General features: G+C 39.1%; 1 protein-coding gene across 1 annotated transcript; it reads left to right on the top strand.

Annotated features, from left to right (window-relative positions):
- Positions 1-18423: 18423 nt before the first annotated feature.
- On the top strand, positions 18424-20100 carry LOC121144353 (igE-binding protein-like). The gene is made up of 2 exons (XM_040757897.1): positions 18424-18757; positions 18914-20100. Exons 1-2 carry the CDS (start codon positions 18424-18426, stop codon positions 20098-20100), a joined length of 1521 nt encoding a protein of 506 aa, XP_040613831.1.
- Positions 20101-25286: the final 5186 nt, after the last annotated feature.

The following is a 25286-nucleotide window of genomic DNA, read 5'->3' as shown; positions in this document are numbered from 1 at the left end:
TATTTATAGAGTATTTTATACTCATGGTCAGAAATCAATCTGTCATTGTAAATGAAATTATAACATCTGAGAAGCTTCTAGTCAACATTTCTTCCAAATAAAATCATAGAATGTAAAAGTTAATAGTTTTTAAAATGTTTATTTAAAAGTAAACCCTCTAAGACAGTTTTAAATAATGCTACAGCTTGAATCTAGCTTATTTCTTTTGAAATTCAGGATGAATATTTTTTTAGTGTGGAAGGGAACTGTACCAACCAGTCAACAGGGCTTTAAAGAGATTATTTTTTAATAAGAGTGACTTAGTTTATGGAATAATATTTTTGAACACTGTGAAGAAGTGTCACTCTGATTGGTTTAATAAAAAGCTGAACAGCCAATAGCTAGGCATAAAGGACACTGGAAAGAAGGTCAGGGAGACAAGGAGAGACAGAGGGATCAGGAAAATGGAAGGACGGTGCACGGATGAAGAAAACAAGGCTCAGAGCAGCACATAGATTAGTAGAAATGAGTTAAAACAGGCTAAAAAAACAAGGCCAACCTGTTGGCTGAGCTTTCATAATAAGTCTCCATATTGTTATTTGAGATCTGTAACATGAATAAATAAATGACTCAGAGACTGCTATTGTGGTTCAACCTTCAAACTAAATATCAGAAAAGCAAAGCAGTCAGCTACTAGCTCACGCTAAATGAGCTGATCCTGTTTCCATGAACTCACACCAAGCTTCAGACTGTACCCTCTCCTCAGCCTGGCTTGAGACTGGATGCCTCCTACTGACTCCTGAAGATCCTGCTTCTAGCTTTCATACCTCTTTATTGCTGGGATTAAAGGCATGGGATCCCAGGTGCTGGGATTTCTTTAGGAATGGATCAATCTGGTGTAGACCTGGGTGGCAATGGATTCACAGAGATCCTTCTACATCTCAATCCTGAGTTCTAGGATTAAAGGTGTGTACACCACCTCCCAGCTCCTGGCTTCTGGGATGAAAGGTGTGTGTCTGGCTTCTATGGCTTGTAGCTGACTTTGCTTTGTGAATCCTTAGGTAAGCTTTAATAAACCATAAATAATATATCACTATAGGGAGCTGTCTGGTGAGACAGAAATGAAAACACACTGGAACATGTTTATAAGTTTTCCACCTGGATCTCTTTTACTGCATATCTCTAGTCTTTGTTGACATCATGAGGAAACTTTCAGCTGATAAGCTACACCTGGATACTTTGAAAGTCTCTCTCTCTCTCTCTCTCTCTCTCTCTCTCTCTCTCTCTCTGTCTCTCTGTCTCTCTCTGTCTCTCTCTGTCTCTGTCTCTCTCTCTCTCTCTCTCTCTCTCTCTCTCTCTCTCTCTCTCTCTCTCTCTCTCTCTCTCTCTGTCTCTCTCTGCTGGCTCTGCCAACTTCTCTTAGAGCCAAGCCTAAGATCATGTGCCTGTAAGAGGTTTTTCTCACCAGGAACTGCATTCAGTCTTCCTAGAGCTCTACAATGTCCACGCTGGCACCTTGGCAGACATTTTTACTTCTCTTTTTGTTCCTCCTTTATGTGCTAGGTGCTCAAGAGCTCACTAACTAGCCAAAACTGTCCACTCAAAACCCTTAAAGGAGCCTTACTATTGTGTCAGCTTTCTCAGGCTCTAGATGAATATCTGAGTCCCATATTTGGTGTTAATCTGTTCTTTTACTTTATGTGTCTTTATGTGATTGTTTCAGTTTTTTTTTCTTTTTGACTTTTTGAAACAGGGCTTCTCTGTAGATTTTGAGTCTGTCCTGGAGCTCGCTCAGCAGACCAGGTTGGCCTCAAATTCACAGAGATCTGCCTGCCTTTCCCTCCTGATTACTGGGATTAAAGGGCTGCACCACCACTTCCTGGTTGTTTTGGCCTTTTTGACTACTGCTATCCTATTCAGCAACTACAGCTCCACTGCTACCAACATCAGCTAGGCAAAGAATAGCTGAAGCCTGAAGGAAGTGGCACACTGACTGTTTCAAAGCTACTGAGGAAACTTATTTAAATTTCTGCCCTGCTAAAGAACTCAAGATTCAAAGGTTGAAGTCAGATCCTGCTTCTCAGACAGGTTGAATAGCAAGCAGCTCATCCACCTCACTTCCTAGCATCTTCCAAGAAGTCCTCGTGCTTATTTTTGCTCCTCCTCATAAACCCTTCTCAACCTATCTCCTCCCTACAATGTTCTGTCAGCTAGTAGTTGACCTAGGATCCTGACCACAGGTGTATTTTATTTAATCAAACACATCTCTGAATCATTAAACAAATGTTCCAGTGCATAAATAAAAGCAACACACCTTAAATTAATATTCTACAGCACACAAAAATCTGACTACAGACATATATAGATTCAAACATGTAAATGGAAGTGGTTGTGACTGTAAAGACAGGGAACCACCACAGGTGGACGAACCAGAAAGTAATCAGACTTCATGGGACATTGCTGACTTTGGTTGAAATGACTACATTCTCAAAAGACAAGAACAGATATTTTGAGACTGGCTTGTTAGTAAATAGATTCCACTTCTCATGATTTCCTTATTCCACACATGAACGTACACTTCTCATGTTACAACATAGTATTGTTACTCATGGAACTTCTAGATGGTACTTGTTCATCCTGCATTTACAACCTCAATACACATCAGCTGAGTAAACTTTCAACATCCTAAAATTATCTAGTCTCAGGTGGCTGGTTTTAGAAACAGAAACTGCACTAGGCATGATAATAATCTCCAGAACTGAAAATCCTTTGAGTTCTTGACAATAACATTTATTTCAAATATTGAGTCTGATGATATAATACAAAAGGAGGGTCATATTTTAATGTTGATATTTAGATATGAAATGATTCTATATATGTGGAGGGTTTTTTTCCAACAAAGAAGAAGATAGAGAAAGTTTCCAAAATCAGTCTGAAAAATGAATCTAAAGTATCAGGAAAGGAGTCTTGCTTTAGAATTTCAGTCCTCAAAGAATGGGAATAGGCTCCCATGTATAGTTAGGGGTTTATGTATCATCAAATCTAATCACTACATGAGAAGGATTATGCAGACAATCTCATCAGGTTTTTCTCTACCTTAGACAGAAGAGAAAGAGAAATGATTGAAGCTTAAAATCTATCAGCAAACATTAGAAATCAAGATATCTCTTTATTATGCGTGTACGTTTCATGGCTTTTTCCAGGTTTCTGCTCTATTTTTGTCTTTGTATTCAAGGCTTCCCAGGGGCTACTATGCTGAATCCTGATTTGCAACAAACATGTCTGAAAATGGATCCTTCTTCATCTTTCTCTTTACCAATGACAGTACAAGGAATTCACATAAAGAGCTGAAACCTTGAGATATATAAAACTGTGTGTTAGAATTAGGATGTTCCTGACTAATATAGTATTAACTAAAATAAATAAAAGCATTCATCTTATAGTCATGATATTCAAAATGTAAATAAAGATTACTTCAACTAATGGAAAATGTTGGGCATCTTACAAAGGATAGAGTGGGAAATGGGATAGTTGAAACTATTTTTGATAGCTACTAAAATTAGAAATTTACAACAAAGCTAACTTAAACAAAAATCTGTATTTCACAATATAGTAGGTCAATATCAGTATTTGAAAATCTATCATGATAAGTCTAAAAATATCAATTTTGCATCTCACACTGACTCCTTTTTCATAAGGCCATTTTTACTGACCAAAATTTTGAGTGGCTATCATTTTAGATTAAAAGTAGATTTTTCATTCAATGGAAAACTATTGAATAACAGTACCCAATTAACAGTGGCAGAATTCCTTTTAAATCATCATATTCAGAAATAATTCCATGGAAAATAATGCAACGCTGAGCTCAAGAACAGTCAAGAGTGTAGATCCCTTAATTGGCATGAGAGTCAGTTTCATAGGGAGAAAAATGCCGAGATACAGTAAATCAATCGACTGATTTTCTTTTCAGGTGTTTTTCTGCCTTAACGAATTTGGAACTCAGAAAGAAATTGCAGAAATTGTAGACATGGTTACCAAAGCAATCTATGAAGTTATAACATGTTTAATGTCATATTACCAGTAGAATTATACTATAAGTTAAAAATAAAGTAGTTACCAAGATAATTGTTTCATGATGACCTGTTAGTGCTAGAATAGTGAAGAAAGATGGTAAATATTGTTGGATGTTCTATGGTGGGGACAATAATTGCCTAGTTACATAGATAGAAGCAGAGAAGCACCATTATTTCATGAAAAGCATTCTAACTGTTTAGTGTGATGTCATCTGAAAATACTGGATGTGACAGCTTTTGTTTATATCACAAATAATGAGATAGCTATTTTCCATTCTTAAAACAACACATTTAGTAACATAAAGTCAATAGTGTATACACTGAGATATCCTGGGTCAGGGAGATGACTCAGTGGGTAAAGATACGTATTACCATGCATGGTGACCTGTGTTTAATCTCAGGAAGCCTCATTATGGAAAAAGAACCAGCTACTGCTAGTTGTACTCTTTCACAACACACACACAGACACAGACACACAGATAAAAATTGAACAATAAATATAAAATAGATCATGAAGGAAATAATCTGAAGTAGGGCCTTTCTATAAATCAATCTGAAACAAATATGTAGTAGAACTCAAAATATAATAAAAGATCATTGAAATAGAAGCATTAATATTAATAAGTAATTAAAATTATAATTTAAATATAATCTAGTCTATCACCATTAGGTTAATATTTATGAACTACTTTTTTGGGGGGTCATAGTTTCTCTGTATATCTTTGGGACCAGTCCTGATACTTGCTCTACAGATGTGGCTGTCCTTGAACTCACATATATCTGCCTGCCTTTGCCTCCCAAATGCCTGGATTAAAGGCAAGTGCCACCACACAACCCGGTTATATTAACTATTTGAATATGTCTTTGTGATTGCTATTCTTGGTTTTCAACATGACTACATCTAGAATTAATGAAAACACAAGCATCTGAAAGCATCTGTGAGAATTTATACTTGGTTTGAGAATTTTTACATTGGAGACCTACCCTGAATCCTGATCATTTGAAATCAGAAGATCCACCTGAAATCTGAGACATGTCTTCTAGTTGCAGCGAGGAAAAAAAAATAAAATAAAATGAGCTTTTACTTTTTGCTTGTTGCAATAACTCTCACTGTAAAGTTCATCTATCCTCTTCCTGGGGCATTCCTTAGCTGGTATTAAGACATACTTCACTGGGATTGCAATGTAAACTGTAAAATGGCAGATGCCTACAATTTCCTGGGACTCTAGCACCAAATTGACATCCAGTGTCATGGGCTGAAGCAAACTCTTGGCTTTTCTGCCATGAGATATCAATTGTTGGAGTTCTTGAACCACAACCTACAAGCCACTCTCTCTCTCTCTCTCTCTCTCTCTTTTTTTTTTTTGGTTTTTACGAGACAAGGTTACTCTGTATTGTTTTGGAGGCTATCGGTCCAGCCCGGCCTCGAACTCACTGAGCGCCTGCCTCTGCCTCCCAAGTGCTGGGATTAAAGGCGTGCGCCACCACCGCCCAGCACAAGCCACTCTCTTAATTTATATTTAATAAATTACACAAACACTTTAATTCATTATATCAGTTCTCTTCCTGAAGAAAGCCCTAAACAATACAATCTCAAACTTTCATTACAAGCATAAAAAGATGTTTAAAACAAACTACCCATGAAGAATGTAGAATTGTCACACCACATATTTAAAAAATAGTATTTTCTATGAAATTAAAACAATTTTCAGTAGAGTTCAACTGAATTTATTTGGATAAATTAAATACTATGATATGTAGTAAATGCCTTTTCTAGATATGAGTAATATATGAGAACAAATGCACACTAACAGTTCAACACGTGAAAGAATTTCTAAGATGCTGTAATTCATTGCTTGCATTGATGACCTACTACTAAGTTTAAAGTTAGTTTTATTCTCCTTTTTGGTGACTTTCTAATTTTTTTGAGAATTTCACATATGAATATATCATTTCTACCCCTTCAGTTTTGCATTCAACTCCACCAGAGTTCTATGATTATCATTTCAAATAATGATCTTTCATAATTTTTAACACATACACAAGTGTATACATGCATTTATATATTGCATACTTGCACATGCATTTAGAACAGACCACTTGGGATTGTGTCTATTATCAAGGGAGAAGAACAACCTGGTTCCTGATTCTCTGACTCTTCCCTTTACTACAGTACTCATTGAAGTCCCATAGCACTTCCTATAAAGGTAAAACCTTGAGAAATTTCCCCACATTTACGTTGGCATATAGTTTGTGTTATCATTCTGTATATCTTGTTCAGGAATCCATATCCTTGAATCCTCAAGGATGCAGACCACCCCCCCACACACACATGTCTAGAATATGCTCACAGTTTATGCCCTGTTTTTTTGTTTTTTACTGTTGTTGGCCACTCTTTTAACAATGTTCCCTGAGCTTTAACAAATATGTTGTAAATATTGTGACTGGGCACCCTATCGTCCCATAGTCTTCTCATTTTGAAAAGTTATGGGTCACTTAAACAGCCTCTGTCTCTAATAAAAAGATGTTGGAGCCCTTGAGTCTTTAGGCCAAAGCACAAGTACTAGCCTTAGAAAGTTCCCTTTTATCAGGCCTTTTCTTGGGTGATCTCCTGAGGTCAAGCTATGCACCAAAGATAACCCATTGCTTAATGCTTCCTCCTTTTACAACATCCTTCATTCCTCTGCCCCAACCCCCGTCTCAATGTCCTGCATTCCTCTACCCCAACCCCTTGCCTTATTCCCCTACCTAAGTTGGTACGAAATTTTCAATAAAGGGAGCTTGATCAGCCAGTTTGTCTTGCTCCCATTCTCTGTGTCTCTTCTCCCTCATTTGTCTTCCCCCTAGGATAACCCCCATTGACTGTGTCCTGCGGGTTGGGACTAAAAGATGCTTCTGGATGTAGTGGATGAGAACTACATTTACCTGTGTGTACAAGCGTGCACATCTAGAACACAGTTAGAGGTTGTATTTATCTAGGAAACTGGAAGTACTAGATTCTCCTACATGACCCATGACCTTCCATTGTTAAACCTTAAGACAGGCAAGCAGGCAGCCATTGGTTATTTCGAAGATACAGATGTAATTCATGCATCATTGAGTGTTGGTTGCTGGTCTTTCACTATTGTGAATCTCAGGAATTACACTAGGGTAGGATTGATTGTTGTTTACTCTTTTCCTTTGGCAGCTTTCACAGGACACCTTCTTATATTAAGAATTCTACTCCCCAGGCAGTCGACTTCATGATCAAGATCACAGTGATTCCTCTTAAGACATGTGTTGCAAGTGTATTGTTCTTAAGCAAAAGGGTGTTATATTCAAATTCTAGGATGTAGCTGAAGGCAATGGAAATAGCTTCTATAGTACTGAGTGAGGTTAACCAAACCCAGAAGGTCATAAAATAGGTTTTCTCTTATGTGTCCTAGAAACAAATCTTTAGGTTTGCATATATTATTTGAAATAACTTCAGAAACCAGAAAAAAATCAAAAGGGAATATGAGGGAAAGTGCAGAAGAAATTTTTGTGCAGGAGTAGTAGCAAGGGGATGCTAGAGATGAAGGGGAGTCCTTTTCTGACAACAGGACTTTGATTGGGGAAGAAGGGCAATATAGGGAATGGAGATAAACACAGTAAAGATATATCTGTAAATAAGAATGCCCCCGTATGTTGATATGTTTTTATACTTTGTCCCCACATGATGCAACTGTTTGGGAAAGATTGCTAGGTTTAGCCTTGATGGAGGATGTTTGTCACTGGTGGTAGGCTTTGAAGTATCAGAAGTTCACACTCTCTGTCTCAAGCCTGTGCCTATGAAGCAAGTCATGAGATCTTAGCCATTGCTGTTTCATCACCCATGCATATTTTCTGCCGTACCTCCAGACAGTCGTGGATTCAGCCTATGAACCTGTAACCACATATAACATGTAAACTCTTCTTTAAGTTGCCTTGGTCATCGCATTTCGTCACAGAAACTGAAATGAAACTAAGAGAGGGTGCTTCAAAAAAGCCACAGGGAAAAATATTTTTTGTTATATATAGTGTAGATGGAATTAGACTATGTAAGTTAGTAATCTTTGGAGCTACAGCCCATCAACAAAATATTTTGTTAGTATTTCAAACAAGGAAAACCTCCCTTTAGACTTTTTGCTTTTCATTTTTAATATAATGCGTACAGCAGATATTTATTTACCACTTTAATTCAGAAAAGAAGTTTTTCTGGTAGGAAAAATAGACATAATCTTCCTGTACAAATGAGTGATACTTGAAATAGTCACTGTATAATTTAATACTGACCGAAACAACTGAAAACATCTAATAATTTGACATTTGCATTAGAAAATCTAATGTTTTCAAATTTCCTTTATCGGGTATGGTAAACTTTTATTTTTCTTCATTTATTTTCATTCACATATAAAGATATCATTGAAAATTAAAACTAGTCTACAAAGTGAATAAGGTTCTAGGAAATGAAACAAATTAAAAAATGAAGAGTGTCAGTTATTCTATAAAATATGAAATCTCAAAGTGTAAGTTAGAATTCTTTCAGAGAAGCCCATGTCAAATGTATTTCATAATAACACTTGGTAATGACTTATTCTCTCATAATTGTAGAGTGAAGGATTTTTAAAAGCAACCTGACATGATGGTATAATTGCTTACTTGATTTATAGAGTTGTGTGGTATGATTTATTCCGACTAATTATGTGATTCCTGTGTCTCCTAGGATATTTTGAAGTAGCAGCTGAACAGTGAGTTAAACAGTGTTAAGGAATTTCTGGAAACTAATTCAGTTTACTTTCTGAGTTCTTGATGTACTTCTTGTAGCTTATCTTAATTTTAGCTACCATCAATCTACAACTTCATTATTGTCAAAAGATAAACTATTTTCATATGCCAGGCTTTGATTGTGCCTAAGAAAAAGCAGGAATGTAAAATTTCCTTGAGTCACAATATAATTAATTTAAAAATATTTAAAACTTCTCGTGTTCTTCATTAACTCCTACATGTGCACTTTATTTACATTGTTTCCACTTTGTCCCATGTTTTTGGTCTCTTCTCAATCTCTCTCTCTCTCTCTTTCTCTCTCTCTCTCTCTCTCTCTCTCTCTCTCTCTCTGTCACTCTCTCTCTGTCTCTCTCTCTGCTGTGTATGTGTATGTGTATTTATGTCTCTCACTATATCTCCCTTTTTATATACAAGAATATGTTGTGGAGTCTTGTCCATAAGTATATGTGGTTACTACTGATCACTTGGATTTGGAAAGCCTATCAGTGCCTTGTTCAAGAACAGTGATTTTCTTCTCTTAGGAGCCATTAATTACTATAACTTATTAAAGTAGGGTTGAGCCTTTGTGAGCTTTCCCTTATCTGTGGTGGCAAGTCAATTGATGAAGTCATTGTGTAGGCAGTAAATGGGAAGACACATAGTTAAGATTTCTGGGGTGTAAGTACCCTGTTTATTTTTAAGTTTGGACTAATTTTGTTTTATTAAAATATTTCCTTTGGAAATTTCAGTATTTTTTTACAAGTGAAAACAGGCATTTTGATAAAAATGAGAGAGTAGATCAATTGCTTCCTTAATATCTCCTTTTATAAATTTTAATATACATATCTTAAATGAATTTAGAATTTGAAAATTGTAAGATGACAGCTTTTTAAAGGAATTTTCTTTAAATTTTATATTTTTATTAACTAGAAAAAAGATACATTTTTATTTCTTCATATAATGTTTAAGAACATGATAAAAATACAGATGAATTATAAATTAATGAAGAAAAAATTTCCAAAAAATAATAGAATTATGCATGTATATGAAAATAATTTAATACAAAATATAAATTTATTTCACAATGCAAAATTCAAAAAGTTCATTTACATTCTCTTTTCCATTCTGAACTAGTAGTAAGATGAATATTCACAAGTATTTAAGAAGTTATTTTAAATTTATAATCCATGTCTTGAATATTCTATTTATGATCTAACAAAAGGAAAAGATTTTGTAACAAACTGAATGCAGAAGTAAAGGCAAGAATCAAGCAATTCTCTAATATGTAATTGCTTTGATATATATCATAAAAAGATATGTATGTATCATGATACATATATATTATATGAAGGCATGTAAAATGTATACATTCAAATGGATAAAGCAATTTATTACTCAATAATTAGGTTTCAAGAGTTTGCACACAATTTATTTATTTATTTTAATTTTAATTTTAAATAGCTTGTTTTACATGTCAATCCCAGTTCCCGCTCCCTCCCCTCCTCCCGCAGCCCCCCACCATTCCCCCCATCCTCCCACACTATTGCAAATTCCTTCCGCATAGGGGATATCTAGAGTCTATCATTTCACTCAGGGTAGGGTCCAGGCACTCCCCTAAGAGTCCAGGCAGAGAGATCAACCCTCTTTGTGTTATGGACACACGATATCTGTTAGTATTCGAGGGATGAACACTGATCCACTGCTCAGGACCCCATAGGTAGCCCAGGTCTCCTCATTGACTCTCACATTCAGGGGGTCTGGATCGGTCCCATGCTGGCCTCCCAGCTGTCGGTCTGGGGTCCAAGACCTCTCCCCTGTTCAGATCAGCTGTCTCTGCTTGTTTTTCCAGCCCATTCTTTGCCAATTTGCTCTTCGCTCCTCTCTCTCTGTCGCTGGGTTCCTTGGATTCTGTTCAGTATTTAACTGTGGGTGTTTGCCGCTGCTTCCATCAGTCACTGGATGAAGGCTCCAGGATTGTTATAGACATCAAGTTCATTATGAGGAATGGGCATTCGAAGTGGTCTCTCCACTATTGCCTAGCTTGTCAATTGGTGTAATCCCTTTAGATCACTAGAGGTCACAATGTTGCCAGATCTGTCTTCTAACCTATGATTCCCTCTTCCCCCTATCTTCCCCCCCACACTCAAGCTTCTTGTTCTCCCATGACCTACTCTCTCTTCGTCTTCTCCCACTCTCTATTTCCCAGCTCCCACTCCTCCCACCCCTCTCCGTGTTCCGCATCTGTTCAGAGGATCTTGCCTCATTTCTCTTCTCTTGGGTACCATGCATATCTTTTAGGTTCTTTCCTGTTTCCCAGACTCTCTGTCAGTGGAAGTGCAGACTGGCACTATCCCGATCCATGTCTAAAATCCATATATGAGTGAGTACATACCATGTTTGTCTTTTTGTTACTGGGTTACCTCACTCAGGATGGTTTCTTCCAGTGCTATCCATTTACCTGCGAATTTCAAGATTCCATTGTTTTTTTTTTTCTGCTGAGTAATACTCCATTGTGTAAATGTACCACATTTTCTCTATCCACTCTTCAGTTGAGGGGCATCTAGGTTGCTTCCAGGTTCTGGCTATTACAAATAATGCTGCTATGAACATGGTGGATAAGATGCCCTTCTTGTATGAATTTGCCTCTTTTGTATATATACCTAAGAGTGGAATTGCTGGGTCTTGTGGTAGATTGATTCCCATTTTCCTGAGGAATTTCCATACTGCTTTCCAAAGTGACTGTACGAGTTGGCACTCCCACCAGCAGTGAAGGAGTGTTCCCCTCTCTCCACATCTTCTCCAGCATAAATTGTCTTTGGTGTTTTTGATTTTAGCTATTCTGACAGGAGTAAGATGGTATCTCAGAGTTGTTTTGATTTGCATTTCCCTGATTGCTAAGGATGTTGAGCACTTTCTTAAGTGTCTCTTGGCCATTTCAGCCTCCTCTACTGAGAATTCTCTGTTTAGTTCTGTACCCCACCTTTGAATTGGATCCTTTGGTGTTTTGGAGACTTGCTTCTTGAGTTCTTTGTACATTTTGGAGATTAGCCCTCTGTTAGATGTGGGGTTAGTGAATATCTTTTCCCATTCTGTGGATTGCCTTTTTGTCTTGTTGACGGTGTCCTTTGCCTTACAGAAGCATTTTAGTTTCAGGAGGTCCCATTTGTTAATTGTCGATCTCAGTGTCTGTGCCACTGGTGTTATGTTCAGGAAGTGGTCTCCTGTACCAACTCGTTGAAGAGTATCTCCCACTTTCTCTTCTAAACGTTTCCCTGTGGCTGGATTTATGTTGAGATCTTTGATCCATTTGGACATGTTTTGTACAAGCCGAAAAACATGGATCTATCTGCAGTCTTCTGCATACCAGTACCCAGTTATGCCAACATCATTTGTTGAAGATGCTTTCTTTTTTCCATTGTATAGTTTTAGCTTCTTTGTCAAAAATCAAGTATTCATTGGTATGTTGGTTAAAAACAGGGTTTTCAGTTTGGTTCCATTGGTCTACCTGCCTATTTTTGTGCCCATACCAAGCAGTTTTCAGGACTATAGTTCTATAATAGAGCTTGAAATCAGGTATGGTGATGCCTTCTGAAGTTCCTTTATTGTATAGGGTTGTTTTGGCTATCCTGGGCCTTTTGTTTTTCCATATAAAGTTGATTAATGTTCTTTCGAGGTCTGTGAAGAATTGTGCAGGAATTTTGATAGGGATTACATTGAACCTGTAGACTGTTTTTGGCAAGATTGACATTTTTATTATGTTGAAAACAATTTTTACATTAATAAGTAGTTTTGAGTAGTTAGAGAGTAAATCGTAAACCAGTGTTTTAAAATAGTTTTGTAAATTTCAAAGACAATGAAGAAAATAGTTATAGTGAATAAGAAAGCAGATTTTGGGGAAGAATTTAATAGAGTTGAAACGAAACTGTTTATGACCTATTGGTTTGAACGTATTATACATAAAAACTAAAATGATGACAATATTCAAATGTATGAATACTCATTTTTATGATTTCTCCATCAGTAATACAAATAATGTCTTAAATGCAATACTGTGAAATATTGTAATTAATTCACAATGAATGTAGAAATTTTGAAGATTGAGTCAAAATAAGAGACATATGCATGGGTGAAAGAAGACAGAGCCTTTCATATACCTTATGAATCATTCCTAGAGGAGATATTATTGGAGAAAGTATTACATGATATTTTACTTCTGTAAACAGATAATTCACTCACAGACTTTTGACTTACATTATTTGTTTTAGTGTCATAAAATATGATATTGGTATTTGATTTATGTAGGCTGCTTTGACAAAAGTATATGAGCAAAATAAAAAATTAATGGTTATGTTGTAGTTTCTACCATTGATATTCAAAATGTTCTCACACTTTCCAGCTATCCCATAAGTAGCTATGCATTCCCTATGGTATTTCCTCTTTGCAATGAATCCATTTTTGGTACATCACCTCTTCTTTATTGGGTCGTGAGGAGACAGCCTCTAATACAATATCTTATCAAAAACTTCAAGTTTCAGGTTTTTCACATGAATTGTTCATGGGAAAAAGGCTTACTTATATAGCAGATTTTCATTACTACTTTTTCACATTTTAAACATTATTTTCATAAAATGCATGTATCAAACACCAGAATATGTATTGTAGTAAAATATTAAGGAAAACAAATTGTTATTTTTCTTTAATATTTCAAATGTGAATACTGTACTATAGTATAAGTTCTCAGGACCTAAAATGAAGTATAAAATTACCCCCATTTTATAGGATACTCCCAATAATATTAACATTTTATAGGATTATCAATGATATAACTTATCATTTTTCATTCACCTTCACAAACTTTTAAAAATGTTTTAGAGATTTTTCCTTCAACCATTTTTAAAACTATTTTATGTATTTTTATTGTGTGTGTATGACCTTTTGTCTGCATGTATGTCTGTTGAGCACCTCTGTCCTTGGGTCCTTGGAGGTCAGAAGAGAGATCATCAAATTCCCTTGAACAAGAGTTATGTTAATGGCTGTTACCATCATGTGGGTGCCTGGAATCAATCCCAGGACACCCAGAAGTGCAGACAGTGTGTTAACTATATCTCCAGCCCTGTTTTTTCTTTTCAATAGGTATAACATACCCTTTGAAAAACACTGGTTTCTTAGGTGAATTATATGTTGTCAGAAATGGTATTATTACTAATGAAACTTATTTTATGTGGGTGATAGTGACTTGTCAAATCTATCCTTGTGGGAACCTTCACAAACTTTGTTTCAATTTCTTTGTTATTGTTCTGAATCATTATCTCTTATTCAGCTTAATTTTTAAAAATTTTCAGAGATGATATTCTGGTTGCTACATAAGACATGGAAGAGGAATCTATACATAACCAGTGCAGTACAAACCAGATGCAATCACATCTTCCGTTTATTTTTGTACATTTGTTTCATATTTTGTTTGGTCTGTTTATTTTTATAATTTTGTATACAAGTATTATATTTCCATCTCCTTCGTATTCCCTCTCCTCCTCTAAATCCTTGCTGACTTTCCTCACTCCATCTCAAACTCTTGACCTCTTTCAAAATTATTACTATTGCCTATCTGCATTTATACCCTCTAAGCACATTTAGTGTTACTTGTTCAAAACTGTACTTACGGCTAGTTATATGATAGTTTATCATGAGGTTCATTCTAGTATAAAAGTGACCCTTCCTCTTTTGGCAGCAATTGATTACACAAACTACTCATTTAGGAGTGGAACTTTGTGAAACTGCCACCATGCATGTTTGCATGTTACCTGGTGTTGTGATGCTAATCTTACTTAGATAACCAATTTGTTGAGATTTTGCAAGTGAGCAGTTTCCCTTTATGCCTAGATGATGCTATATTTTTTCAGGTATCTTGAACCTTTAACCCTTATAATATTTTTACCTCCTCTGTGATGTTAAATGAACTTAGGTATAGGGGTTGCTTTGTAGATGTACAAATTGAGAATGGACACCCTATGATTACTTGTTCTCTACATTCTTTTGTGATGTGTATCTCTTTAAGAATATCCATCTGCTGTAAAAAGAAACTTCTGATGTGGTAGGGGAGGTACGTTTATCTGTGGGTGTAAGGATGAATGTTTAGAATAAAATTAAAGGCCATAATAATAAGGAAAATTCCATTATAAAATTGTCCTCTAAGAACCAAGACTTCTTTGGAAGGAGTTAAGACTTTTGTACTCATATTTATTTTTGCATTCTTTGTATTTTCTGGATAATAATCATCTGTGTGATGTTAAGCTGGCAAACATTCTTTCCCACTATGTGTGTTTCTTCCTCTTTCAATGGATAATTTAGTCTGGTATCCAGGAAACTTTTCACTCCACGAATTCCAATTATCACTCATGTACCTTGATGTTTGAACAAATAGAATTCTATTAATACAATCCCTTTCCCACACCAATAAATTATAGGTCATTGCTTATGTTTCCTTCTAGCAGTTTTAGTATTTTAGTTTTTACATTGAGGTTTTTGATAGATGTAGAGTTGAATTTTGCAGGACAGTAGATATAATTCCATTCTTATGGGTACCAAATTTTCTGAGTACTATGGACTCATATTGCCACACCAAATTCAGTAGATTCTGTGTGACCAGTTGCACAGACTAAGGCAATAATTTCAAAAGAAGGAGGACTCCTGGAAACAGTTGTGGAACTCTCAGCCTGAGAAAAATATTGAGCCGTAGTTCTCAAGTCAATTTCTGTTCTTCTCTTTTTTTCTCATATTAACTAAATGTTCCTAAAAGCCTAGACTGACATCTTAAAAAAAAGATATAAATTGAGAACTGGCCCCTGAGACAAGGCCACTGACCATGACCTAGTCTCCAGGAAAACCAATGCTTTTTGAATCATTCATGCATTCACATAAGTAAATAGTAATAGTATTGATAAAAAATTTTCAACAATAAAATTTCATATGGCTGTACATGTGTGATCAAGATTAGTTTTAATGTTTGGCTAAAAAAAAGCTTTTTGTTTTGTTTTCGAGACACGGTTTTCTGTACTGTTTTGGAAGCTGTCTGACTACCTCTGCCTCCTGAGTACTGGGATTAAAGGCATGTGCAACCAACACCTGGCAAGAAAGCTTTGTAATAAGAAAAATCAAAATATCTCAGTATTTTAAAGACTCACAAAAACTAGGTAACAGATATCAAATAATTCTGAACTAGGTAATAGATGCTAAGCCATAACTGACCATAAAAATTTATTAACCTAATCTTAGAAACCAATGGTTAGCTGCAATCAGCCCTGAATGATTTTCTGAACTATTGTTGGATAAGTTGTGTGTTTGGGCCAATAATAATGATGTCATTTGGGTATTGCTTCACTGCACACACGCCTTGATATGATAATTGTTTTCATTATAAAAAGCCTTGCTTGAAAACTGCAAAATACACTCAGATTCAAACTGGCTCTGTGCTTATTTCTGTTTGTCACTGCCGAATTCTAACCCATCTTGTCTTCGAGAACCCTCATCCCAGGGACCCCCATACCCAGCTGGGTTGGTCCATGGCACCTTATATGATACTAATTATGTGGCATTGGAAGGATGGTTAAATGCTTTAAAACATTTCCTTGAACAAATATTGCATCGGTTAATTATTTAAAGTGTATTTATTATTTCCAAGAGTATTATATCAATGTATAGATCAGATTTATCATTCAGTTATTTATGTGGAAAGAGACTGAGATATCTCATTTTTTCTTATATTATTTTAGAGACACATGCTCAGAAAACCACAATTATAAGCTATTAAAATAAAAATCTATGATTAAAATAGCATTTAAGTTTACATCCTCAATCTGGAAGTCTATTATTCCAATACTGACCTCATTATTATGCATGAGCATCTTAGTTAACTTTCTGTTCTTATTCAAGCCTTAATAAACACATGAGTAAATAATAAATAAATGAAGTATAAAAGTTAGTTAAAATTATTGATTGTTTACTCTAGTTAAATTATGTTAGAATCAATAGAAACAAACAAACAATACTCGGTACAGTGATGAGGAAACTGTTTGTAACCAGTTTATGAACATATTTACTTTTTGAATTCTATGCATTTACACAATTTTTCCTCAATATATGTTTTTATTTAAATTAGAAACATGAATGCTTCACATGTCAATCCCAGCTCCCTCTCCTTTCCCTCTTCCCTTGACCCTCGACAAGCCCTCCCAGCCCCTCACTCAATGCCCCCGTCATTCCCCAGGGAGGGTGAGGCCCTCCTTGGGGGAATCTCCAGAGTCTGTAATTTCACCCAGGGCAGGACCTAGGCCCTTCCCCATGTGTCCAGGCTGAGAGAGAGCATCCCTCTATTTGGAATGGCCTCCCAAAGTTCATTCATATGCCATGGTAAACACTGATCTACTACTCAAGGCCCCAGAAATTTCTGTGGCCTCCTCACTGACACTATATTCATGGAGTCTGGATCAGTCCCATGTTGGCCTCTCAGCCATCAGTCTGGGATTCAAGAGCTCCCCCTTGTCTGGTCAGCTGTCTTTTTGGGTTTCACCAGCACAGTCTTGACCCCATTGCTCATCACTCCTCCATCTCTGTCACTGGGTTCCAGGAGTTCAGTTCAGTGTTTAGCTGTGCATATCTGTCTCTGCTACCATCATTCACTGGATGAAGGTTCTAGGATGGCATATAAGGCAGTCATCATCCTTACCATCAAGGAGGGGCTATTAATGTAGTCTCCCCACTATTGCTTAGTTTTCCATTTGGTGTCATCCTCGTAGATCTCTGGAGATCTCACTAGTGTCAGATGTCTCCTAAAGCCTATAATGACTCAATCTCTCATCCATCTCTCCTCTATTCTTATCTTGACTCAAACTTCCTACTACTCCATACCTGTTGGGCGCTGCCCTGGAACCACGCCATGGCGAGATGGCGCTGACATCCGCCTGACAGTTGCAATGACAACCCTGCTGCGCATGAGCAGGAGCTCCCTGCCCACGAGGCCGGGGGTGCCTGTGCCTTACGTCACCTCGGGTGACATAATTGGACCAGTAATTAACTGCCACGTCCGAGGCGAGAGAAACTCTCTATATAAGGAGAGTCCCGTTAGGGCGTGGGGTCTTCGCTTTGTGATAGCTTATGCTCCTCCTCTCAGGAGCAATAAAGCTTACTGCAGAAGGATCCTGATCGTGTGCCGCGTCATTCTTGCGGGCGAGATAGAGCGCGGGACAACTGGTGCCGAAACCCGGGAAACTGACCAAGCCATCGTCCGCACCATCGAAGACCCCTTGGAAACGAGGAGGATTCAGAACTGCAGGCAGGTAAGTTCGGAGAGGTATGCTGATCTGGGACTTTGGTCTGGGGTTGTCTCCGCCTTGGGAGGGTTTGCCTGAAGCAATCGTCCTCCTTGGTATTGTTCTTGTCTTCTTTATACTGGTCACCTAAGCCTCCTGTAGATTAAGGGGCCTGAACAGTCTCTTCTGTCCTTTGCTTTCGTTTTTCCCCATTTGCTGTAAGACGGACGTAGATAAGCCGCGGTCATCTGTACCATTGGTAACGGTGGTGATTAGTCAGACGTAGATAAGCTGCAGCCACCATGGGGTCCTCTCAATCCATATTAACTACCTTGGAGACTGTATTAAAGCAGAGGAATATCAAGGTTGACAGAAAGACGTTACGGAGCTTTGTCAAGGAGGTCGATCGTGTGGCACCCTGGTATGCCCTTTCTGGCTCTCTCACCCTGGCATCATGGAATAAGTTGGGGAGGGATCTTGATCGACACCTAGAGCAGCAAAGAGACCTAAGGATAGGGACCAAGGCAGTATGGAAACTAGTGAAGAACTGTATTGAGGATGAAGCTTGCCAGGCGGCCGTTGTAGAGGGTCAGGCCATTCTCGAGGTAACCCAGGATAGCATGTCAGAAACCGAACGTAGTGAGAGGTCAGGCGCGCACGAGAAAACGGAGGTATACAAAAGAAAAACTAAGAAAAAGAGCCCTCCTGTTTTAGGAGAGAACATTATAGCAAAACCAGATGCCCTTCCTGGCCTTTCCACTAAAGGGACAGGTCAAATGTATCCTTTTAAAGAACTGGAGGCACTGAACCTCGGCAGCTCCGCCAGTTCTGAGTCTTCTGATTCCGAACAAGACTCTCTAGGCCCTGGAGATGAGACAGAACTAGAAGAAGAGGCTACAAAGTACGAGGCGGAGAGATATCACCCGGATGGGGAGTTTTTCTCTAAACTGCTACCCAAGGGCAAGGCCTCAGCAAAAGCGATAGCAACTCCATCTGCTCCGCCTATGCCGCTCTCTCCCCCCCCTTATGAAGGGCATTTACATAGTTTCTCCTTTTTACCTGAAAAAATTAGAAGAAAGGTCCATCTCACCTTCCCCGTTTTCGAAGTAGAGAATGGAGGGCGGGTACATACTCCGGTTGAGTATAAACAGATAAAAGAATTGGCAGAATCGGTTCGTAATTATGGACCTAATGCCAACTTTACTATTATGCAGATAGAAAGGCTTGCCTTGGATCCCCTAACTCCTGCCGATTGGCAGATGGTGGTGAAGGCAGTATTACCAAATATGGGGCAATATATGGAATGGAGAGCATTATGGCATGAGGCTGCCCAGTCACAGGCGAGGGCTAACGCCATAGCACTCACCCCAGAGCAGAGAGAATGGAATTTCGATCTGCTTACAGGACAAGGAGTCTATGCTGTGAACCAAATTAATTACCCTTGGGGCGCATATGCTCAAATAGCCACCCTGGTAATTAGGGCATGGAAGTCACTTACGCAGAAAGAGAAGGCAGGTGGACAACTTACCAAGATTATACAACAACCTCAGGAGCCATTTTCCGATTTTGTGGCAAGGATGACGGAAGCGGCAGGAAGAATTTTTGGAGATACAGAGCAGGTTAAGCCGTTGATAGAACAGCTCATCTTCGAGCAGGCTACACAAGAATGTAAAACAGCAATTGCCCCTAGGAAAGGAAAAGGTTTGGATGATTGGCTCAGGGTATGCAGAGAACTCGGAGGACCGCTTACTAATGCAGGCTTGGCGGCTGCCATTCTTCAATCACAAAGAAAGCCGACGGGCTTCAAGGATCGGAGGCTCTGTTTTAATTGTGGAAAGCCAGGGCACCTAAAAAAAGAATGTCGAGCTCTAAAAAAGGGTCAGGATACTATCTGTGCCAGATGTGGGAAAGGCTACCATAAGGCAAGCCAATGCAGATCCATAAGAGACCTTAAGGGCAATCTCCTTCCCCCCCCGTAAACCAGGTACAGCTGACCAAGAGCCAAAAAACGGCCAGGTGGGCCCCCGATCCCGGGGCCCGCAAAGATACGGGACTCAGTTTGCCAAGGCCAGTTCCGAGGAGGAGACGACTCCACAAGAGACGTCAGGATGGACTTGCGTGCCGCCACCTCAGTCCTACTAATGCCACATATGGGGGTCCATCCAGTGCCTGCGGCACCTTTGCATCCCCCATTGACTGATGGTATGATAGGACTTATAATAGGCCGTGGTGCCCTTACTGCGCAGGGACTAATTGTACATCCTGGAATAATTGATAACCACCATATTCCAGATATTCAAATTCTTTGTTCCAGCCCCCAAGGTGTTTTCTCCATCCATAAGGGGGATAGGATAGCTCAGCTTGTATTGCTTCCAGCAAAAGATCAAATTTCACAAGATATAAAAGGTCCCATGGGATCCACAGGGACGGACTCGGCCTATTTAACTGTGGCACTAAATACAAGGCCTAAGTTAACTCTTAGAATTAATGGCAAAAGTTTTGAGGGCATTTTGGATACAGGGGCTGACAAAAGTATTATTTCAACACATTGGTGGCCAAAAAGTTGGGCGGTCACACAGTCCTCTCATTCTCTACAGGGGCTGGGATATCAATCCAGCCCTGACATCAGCTCTAGTGCCCTAACATGGGAATCCTCAGAAGGACTGAGAGGCCAATTTACCCCCTATGTCTTACCCTTATCAGTTAATTTATGGGGTAGAGACATCCTAACAGAAATGGGCCTTACCTTAACCAATAATTATTTGCCCTCAGTTAGGAACATGATGGAAAAGATGGGGTTTCAAGAAGGCCGGGGCTTGGGACATCTTGAGCAAGGCAATCCCCGCCCTATATCACCCCGACCTCATGAAGGTAAAACGGGCTTGGGTTTTTTCTTGAGCGCCACTGAGGCAGCACGACCCATACCATGGAAGACGGAGGACCCGGTATGGGTTCCTCAGTGGCCATTAACCTCCGAGAAACTGAATGCCATCATGAAAATAATTACAGAACAGCTTTGCCTTGGTCATATAGAACCATCCACTTCGCCTTGGAATACTCCGATTTTTGTTATCAAAAAGAAATCGGGAAAATCGCGCTTGTTGCATGACCTAAGGGCCATTAATGTACAAATGTTACTATTGGGTCCGGTCCAGCGAGGATTGCCTCTACTCACTGCCCTGCCAAAAGGGTGGCCCCTTCTGATCATAGATATTAAGGACTGTTTTTTCTCCATACCCTTACATCCCGTTGATCGCCCGCGTTTTGCCTTTACGGTACCTTCTTTAAATCATGCAGAACCAGATAAGAGATACCAATGGAAAGTTTTGCCTCAGGGAATGGCCAATAGTCCAACCATCTGTCAGCTCTTTGTTGATCAGGCACTTGCCCCAGTTAAAAGACAGTTCCCGCAGGTCCTGTCTATCCATTATATGGATGATGTGCTGTTATGTCATCAAGATCTTACAGTTTTACAGCAAATGTTCCCTGTCTTACAAAAGCAATTAAGTCAATGGGGACTTTCCCTAGCCACTGAAAAGGTACAAATAACCGACTCCGGATCATTCCTGGGCTCGGTTATCCGACCTGATTTCATTAGACCACAGAAGGTTGAAATTAGAAAAGATAAGTTACAAACTCTAAATGATTTTCAAAAGTTATTGGGTGATATTAATTGGCTAAGACCTTTTTTAAAAATTCCCACCATTGAATTAAAACCTCTATTTGATATTTTAGAAGAGGACCCGCATATCACCTCCCCAAGGAAATTGGATCCCTCGGCAAGCGAGGCTCTTTGCAAAGTCGAGAAAGCTATAACTCAGGCCCAGCTGGATAGGATAGATTATACCCAGCCAATTTTGTTATGTGTCTTGAACACACAAGGTCTACCCACTGCCGTTGTTTGGCAACAAGGGCCTTTATGCTGGGTCCATCCTCGAGCTTCCCCTGCTAAAATTGTTGATTGGTATCCAGCTGCTGTTGCACAATTGGTTATAAAAGGCATTAAAATGACAATAGAATACTTTGGTCTGGAGCCTAATATCATTGTTAGCCCCTATACTCCGGATCAAATACAGGTTTTGGCCGCCACCTCTAGCGACTGGTCAGTCCTATGTGCTTCATTTTCAGGGACCTTTGATAATCATTATCCCAGGCATCCACTTTTACAGTTTGCTTTGGCCCAGCCTTTAGTTTTCCCAAAAATTACCTCTAATACCCCAATTAAGAATGGGATAGTAGTATATACAGATGGTTCTAAAACAGGACAAGGGGCCTATGTTGTAAATGATATGACTTATATAAAACATTTTCCTGAATCTTCCCCACAAGTCGTTGAATGCCTCGTGGTATTAGAAGTTTTACAACAATTTATGGGCCCACTTAATATTGTTTCAGATTCATTATATGTAGTTAATGCAGTTAAAATTCTTGAAACTGCCGGGTTGATTAGACCTTCTAGTAAGGTGGCTCACATATTTGAAGCCATTAGAGCTGCTCTGCTGCAAAGGCGGCATCCTTTCTTTATTGAACACATAAGAGCTCATTCTGGTCTTCCCGGCCCCATGGCAAAAGGGAACGCGCTCGCTGATCAAGCCACTAGACTTGCAGCTGTTGCGCTTTCTTCACCCATAATAGCTGCAAAAGAATTTCATAATAAATTTCATGTTACTTCAGAGACATTACGCAGACGCTTTTCTTTAACCAGAAAAGAAGCTAGAGATATAGTGATACAATGTCAAAATTGCTGTCAGTTTTTGCCTGTCCCCCATCGAGGAATTAACCCGAGAGGTTTGATCCCCTTACAAGTTTGGCAAATGGATGTTACCCATTATGTCCCTTTTGGTAAATTGCAATATATACATGTTTCTGTTGATACTTGTTCTGGAATATTTTTTGCCACCCCACTTTCAGGGGAGAAGGCTTCTCATGTGATTCAGCACTGTCTTGAGGCCTGGAGTGCCTGGGGCAAACCCCGCTGTCTTAAAACCGACAACGGGCCTGCCTATACTTCACAAAAATTTAAACAATTTTGTGCACAAATGCAAGTTACTCATATTACTGGATTGCCCTATAATCCTCAAGGTCAGGGCATCATTGAGAGAGCACATCGGACACTTAAATCATATTTATTAAAGCAAAAAGGGGAGCAATAATGGAGCTACCCCTGGACCGAGAGTGGCCATAGCCATGTCACTCTTTACCCTGAATTTTTTGAACTTGGATGATTCAGGGATGAGTGCGGCTGAGCGACATTGCACAGAACCTAAAAGGCCCAAGGAATGGGTGAAATGGAAAGATGTGCTAACTAATCAATGGAAAGGCCCGGATCCTATCCTGATAAGGTCCAGGGGAGCTGTCTGTGTTTTTCCACAGGATGAAGACAATCCGTTCTGGGTTCCGGAAAGACTCATTCGTAAGATGGGGAACCCTGATGATAATGATCATGGCTCAAGCCTGGAGGGCAACGGGAGAAAGAAGATGGGGAATCATGTCGACCTTTCCCCTCCCCATGCCGGTGATGTATAATGCACAAGTGTTTCCTAGATTTTTTTTCACCAATAAAGAGCTAGGGCTAGCTTATTTGCCCCAAGATAATCAGATTCATGCAGTACAAGAAAATCGCTCCCTCTCCTTAAGAGGAAGCTTATGCTTTCATTTTTCCAAAGTAAATGATAATAAAAATAGTATTAACTGTGTTAATTTGAGGAATCAATCGGCTGCCTGGCAAGGCGAGGCTAGTTGGGGAACTGATTTAGAGATTGTAGCCAATGCATCCGATGTTAGGCGCTGCCGGTTAGTACTAATGCTACTCCCCATGATCAGCCAAAGTTAGCCCCATTTTGTAAAGGGATTCAATCAGAAGAGTATATCCTGCCTTGGACTGAATGTCAATCTAGGTATCAACACTGGGTAGGCCCTAATACCTTCACTTTCTCACCCAGCCTAGGGCATCATTTTTTGAATATGACACCCTTGACAACTTGGGTCAATCCCTTTGACGGATTTGACTCCTATGGTAATGATAGGAGGAGGAGCTGGGGAAAAAGGACAAATCTCTTACAATTGGAAGGGCAAATTTTCGGGGGATCTGGCTCCGGCACTTGGCAAGCTTCAGATATGAAGCATAAAGAATTTATTAGAAAAGAATATGCCCCATCACCAGTTTGTGTTTGGCCCCCTTTTTATGGATTGTAAGCAATAATTTTATAGGTGAGAATGAGGAATTAAGATGTGATACCAAGAGCTGCTTTTATACATTATGCTGGGATGCCACGAAATATTCTTATGCTGTGGTGACTAGAATGCCGAGGTTTGTGCCCGTGCCGGTGAAAGCCCCGAGTAGCTTGTCTCTGCTACGCACAAAAAGAGATTTCGGCATCTCGGCCATAATTGTAGCCATTGTGGCCACTACAGCAGTGGCTGCCTCTGTGACCGCCTCGGCAATGGCCCTATCCACATCTGTACAAACGGCAGATACTCTTGATGGTCTTTCATCATCAGTATCAGTGGCACTCGACTGACAAAGTTCGGCAAATACTCAAATTCAGGGAGGGTTGATGCTGGTTAATCAGCGCATCGACCTGGTTCAAGAACAATTGGATATTTTATGGCAATTGGCGCAGTTAGGATGTGAATATAAAATGCCTGGACTTTGTGTTACATCAATACAATATGAAAATTTTATTAGAGCGGCTAATTTGTCCAAAAGTCTTTCTCAGTTCATTTTACAGAATTGGACATTCGAATTTGAACAGATACTGCAGGACTTGAGAACAGCGATCCACCAGAATTGATGTCTCCCTACAAGAAGGACTGTCGTCATGGATCTCTTCTGTCTTCTCTTATTTCAAGGAATGGGTGGGGGTGGGACTCTTCGGGATGTTTCTCTGCTTCGGGATGTTTCTCTGCTTCGGAATGGCAATTTTATTCTTTTTGTTTTGCAAAGTGTTCAAAAAGGCAAAAACAGATAAAGTCATGATTACACAGGCACTCGCGGCTCTAGAGTATGGGGCCTCGGCGGAGGTCTGGCTCACCATGTTAAAGCGTGGAGAATAGCCTTTGATTATCCCCATTTCATTCTGGCTTTCCCTGTCACCTTGGCAGACTCCGGCTATATTTCTCTGCCCCTGCTTCAATAGATCAGCCTTTGCACCTCTGAGTCCGA

This window comes from Mesocricetus auratus, unplaced genomic scaffold (assembly GCF_017639785.1).
Source record: "Mesocricetus auratus isolate SY011 unplaced genomic scaffold, BCM_Maur_2.0 Super-Scaffold_100015, whole genome shotgun sequence".
Classification (NCBI taxonomy): Eukaryota; Metazoa; Chordata; class Mammalia; order Rodentia; family Cricetidae; genus Mesocricetus; species Mesocricetus auratus.
This window is presented reverse-complemented; position numbering and strand designations above follow the sequence as displayed.

Excerpts from the sequence above, each read along its gene's own strand:
- LOC121144353 (XM_040757897.1), top strand. The coding sequence starts at position 18,424 with ATGGGGTCCTCTCAATCCATATTAACTACCTTGGAGACTGTATTAAAG. Across the intron at positions 18,758-18,913 it reads TAGCATGTCAGAAACCGAAC|AACTGGAGGCACTGAACCTC; the intron begins GTAGTGAGAGGT and ends ATCCTTTTAAAG.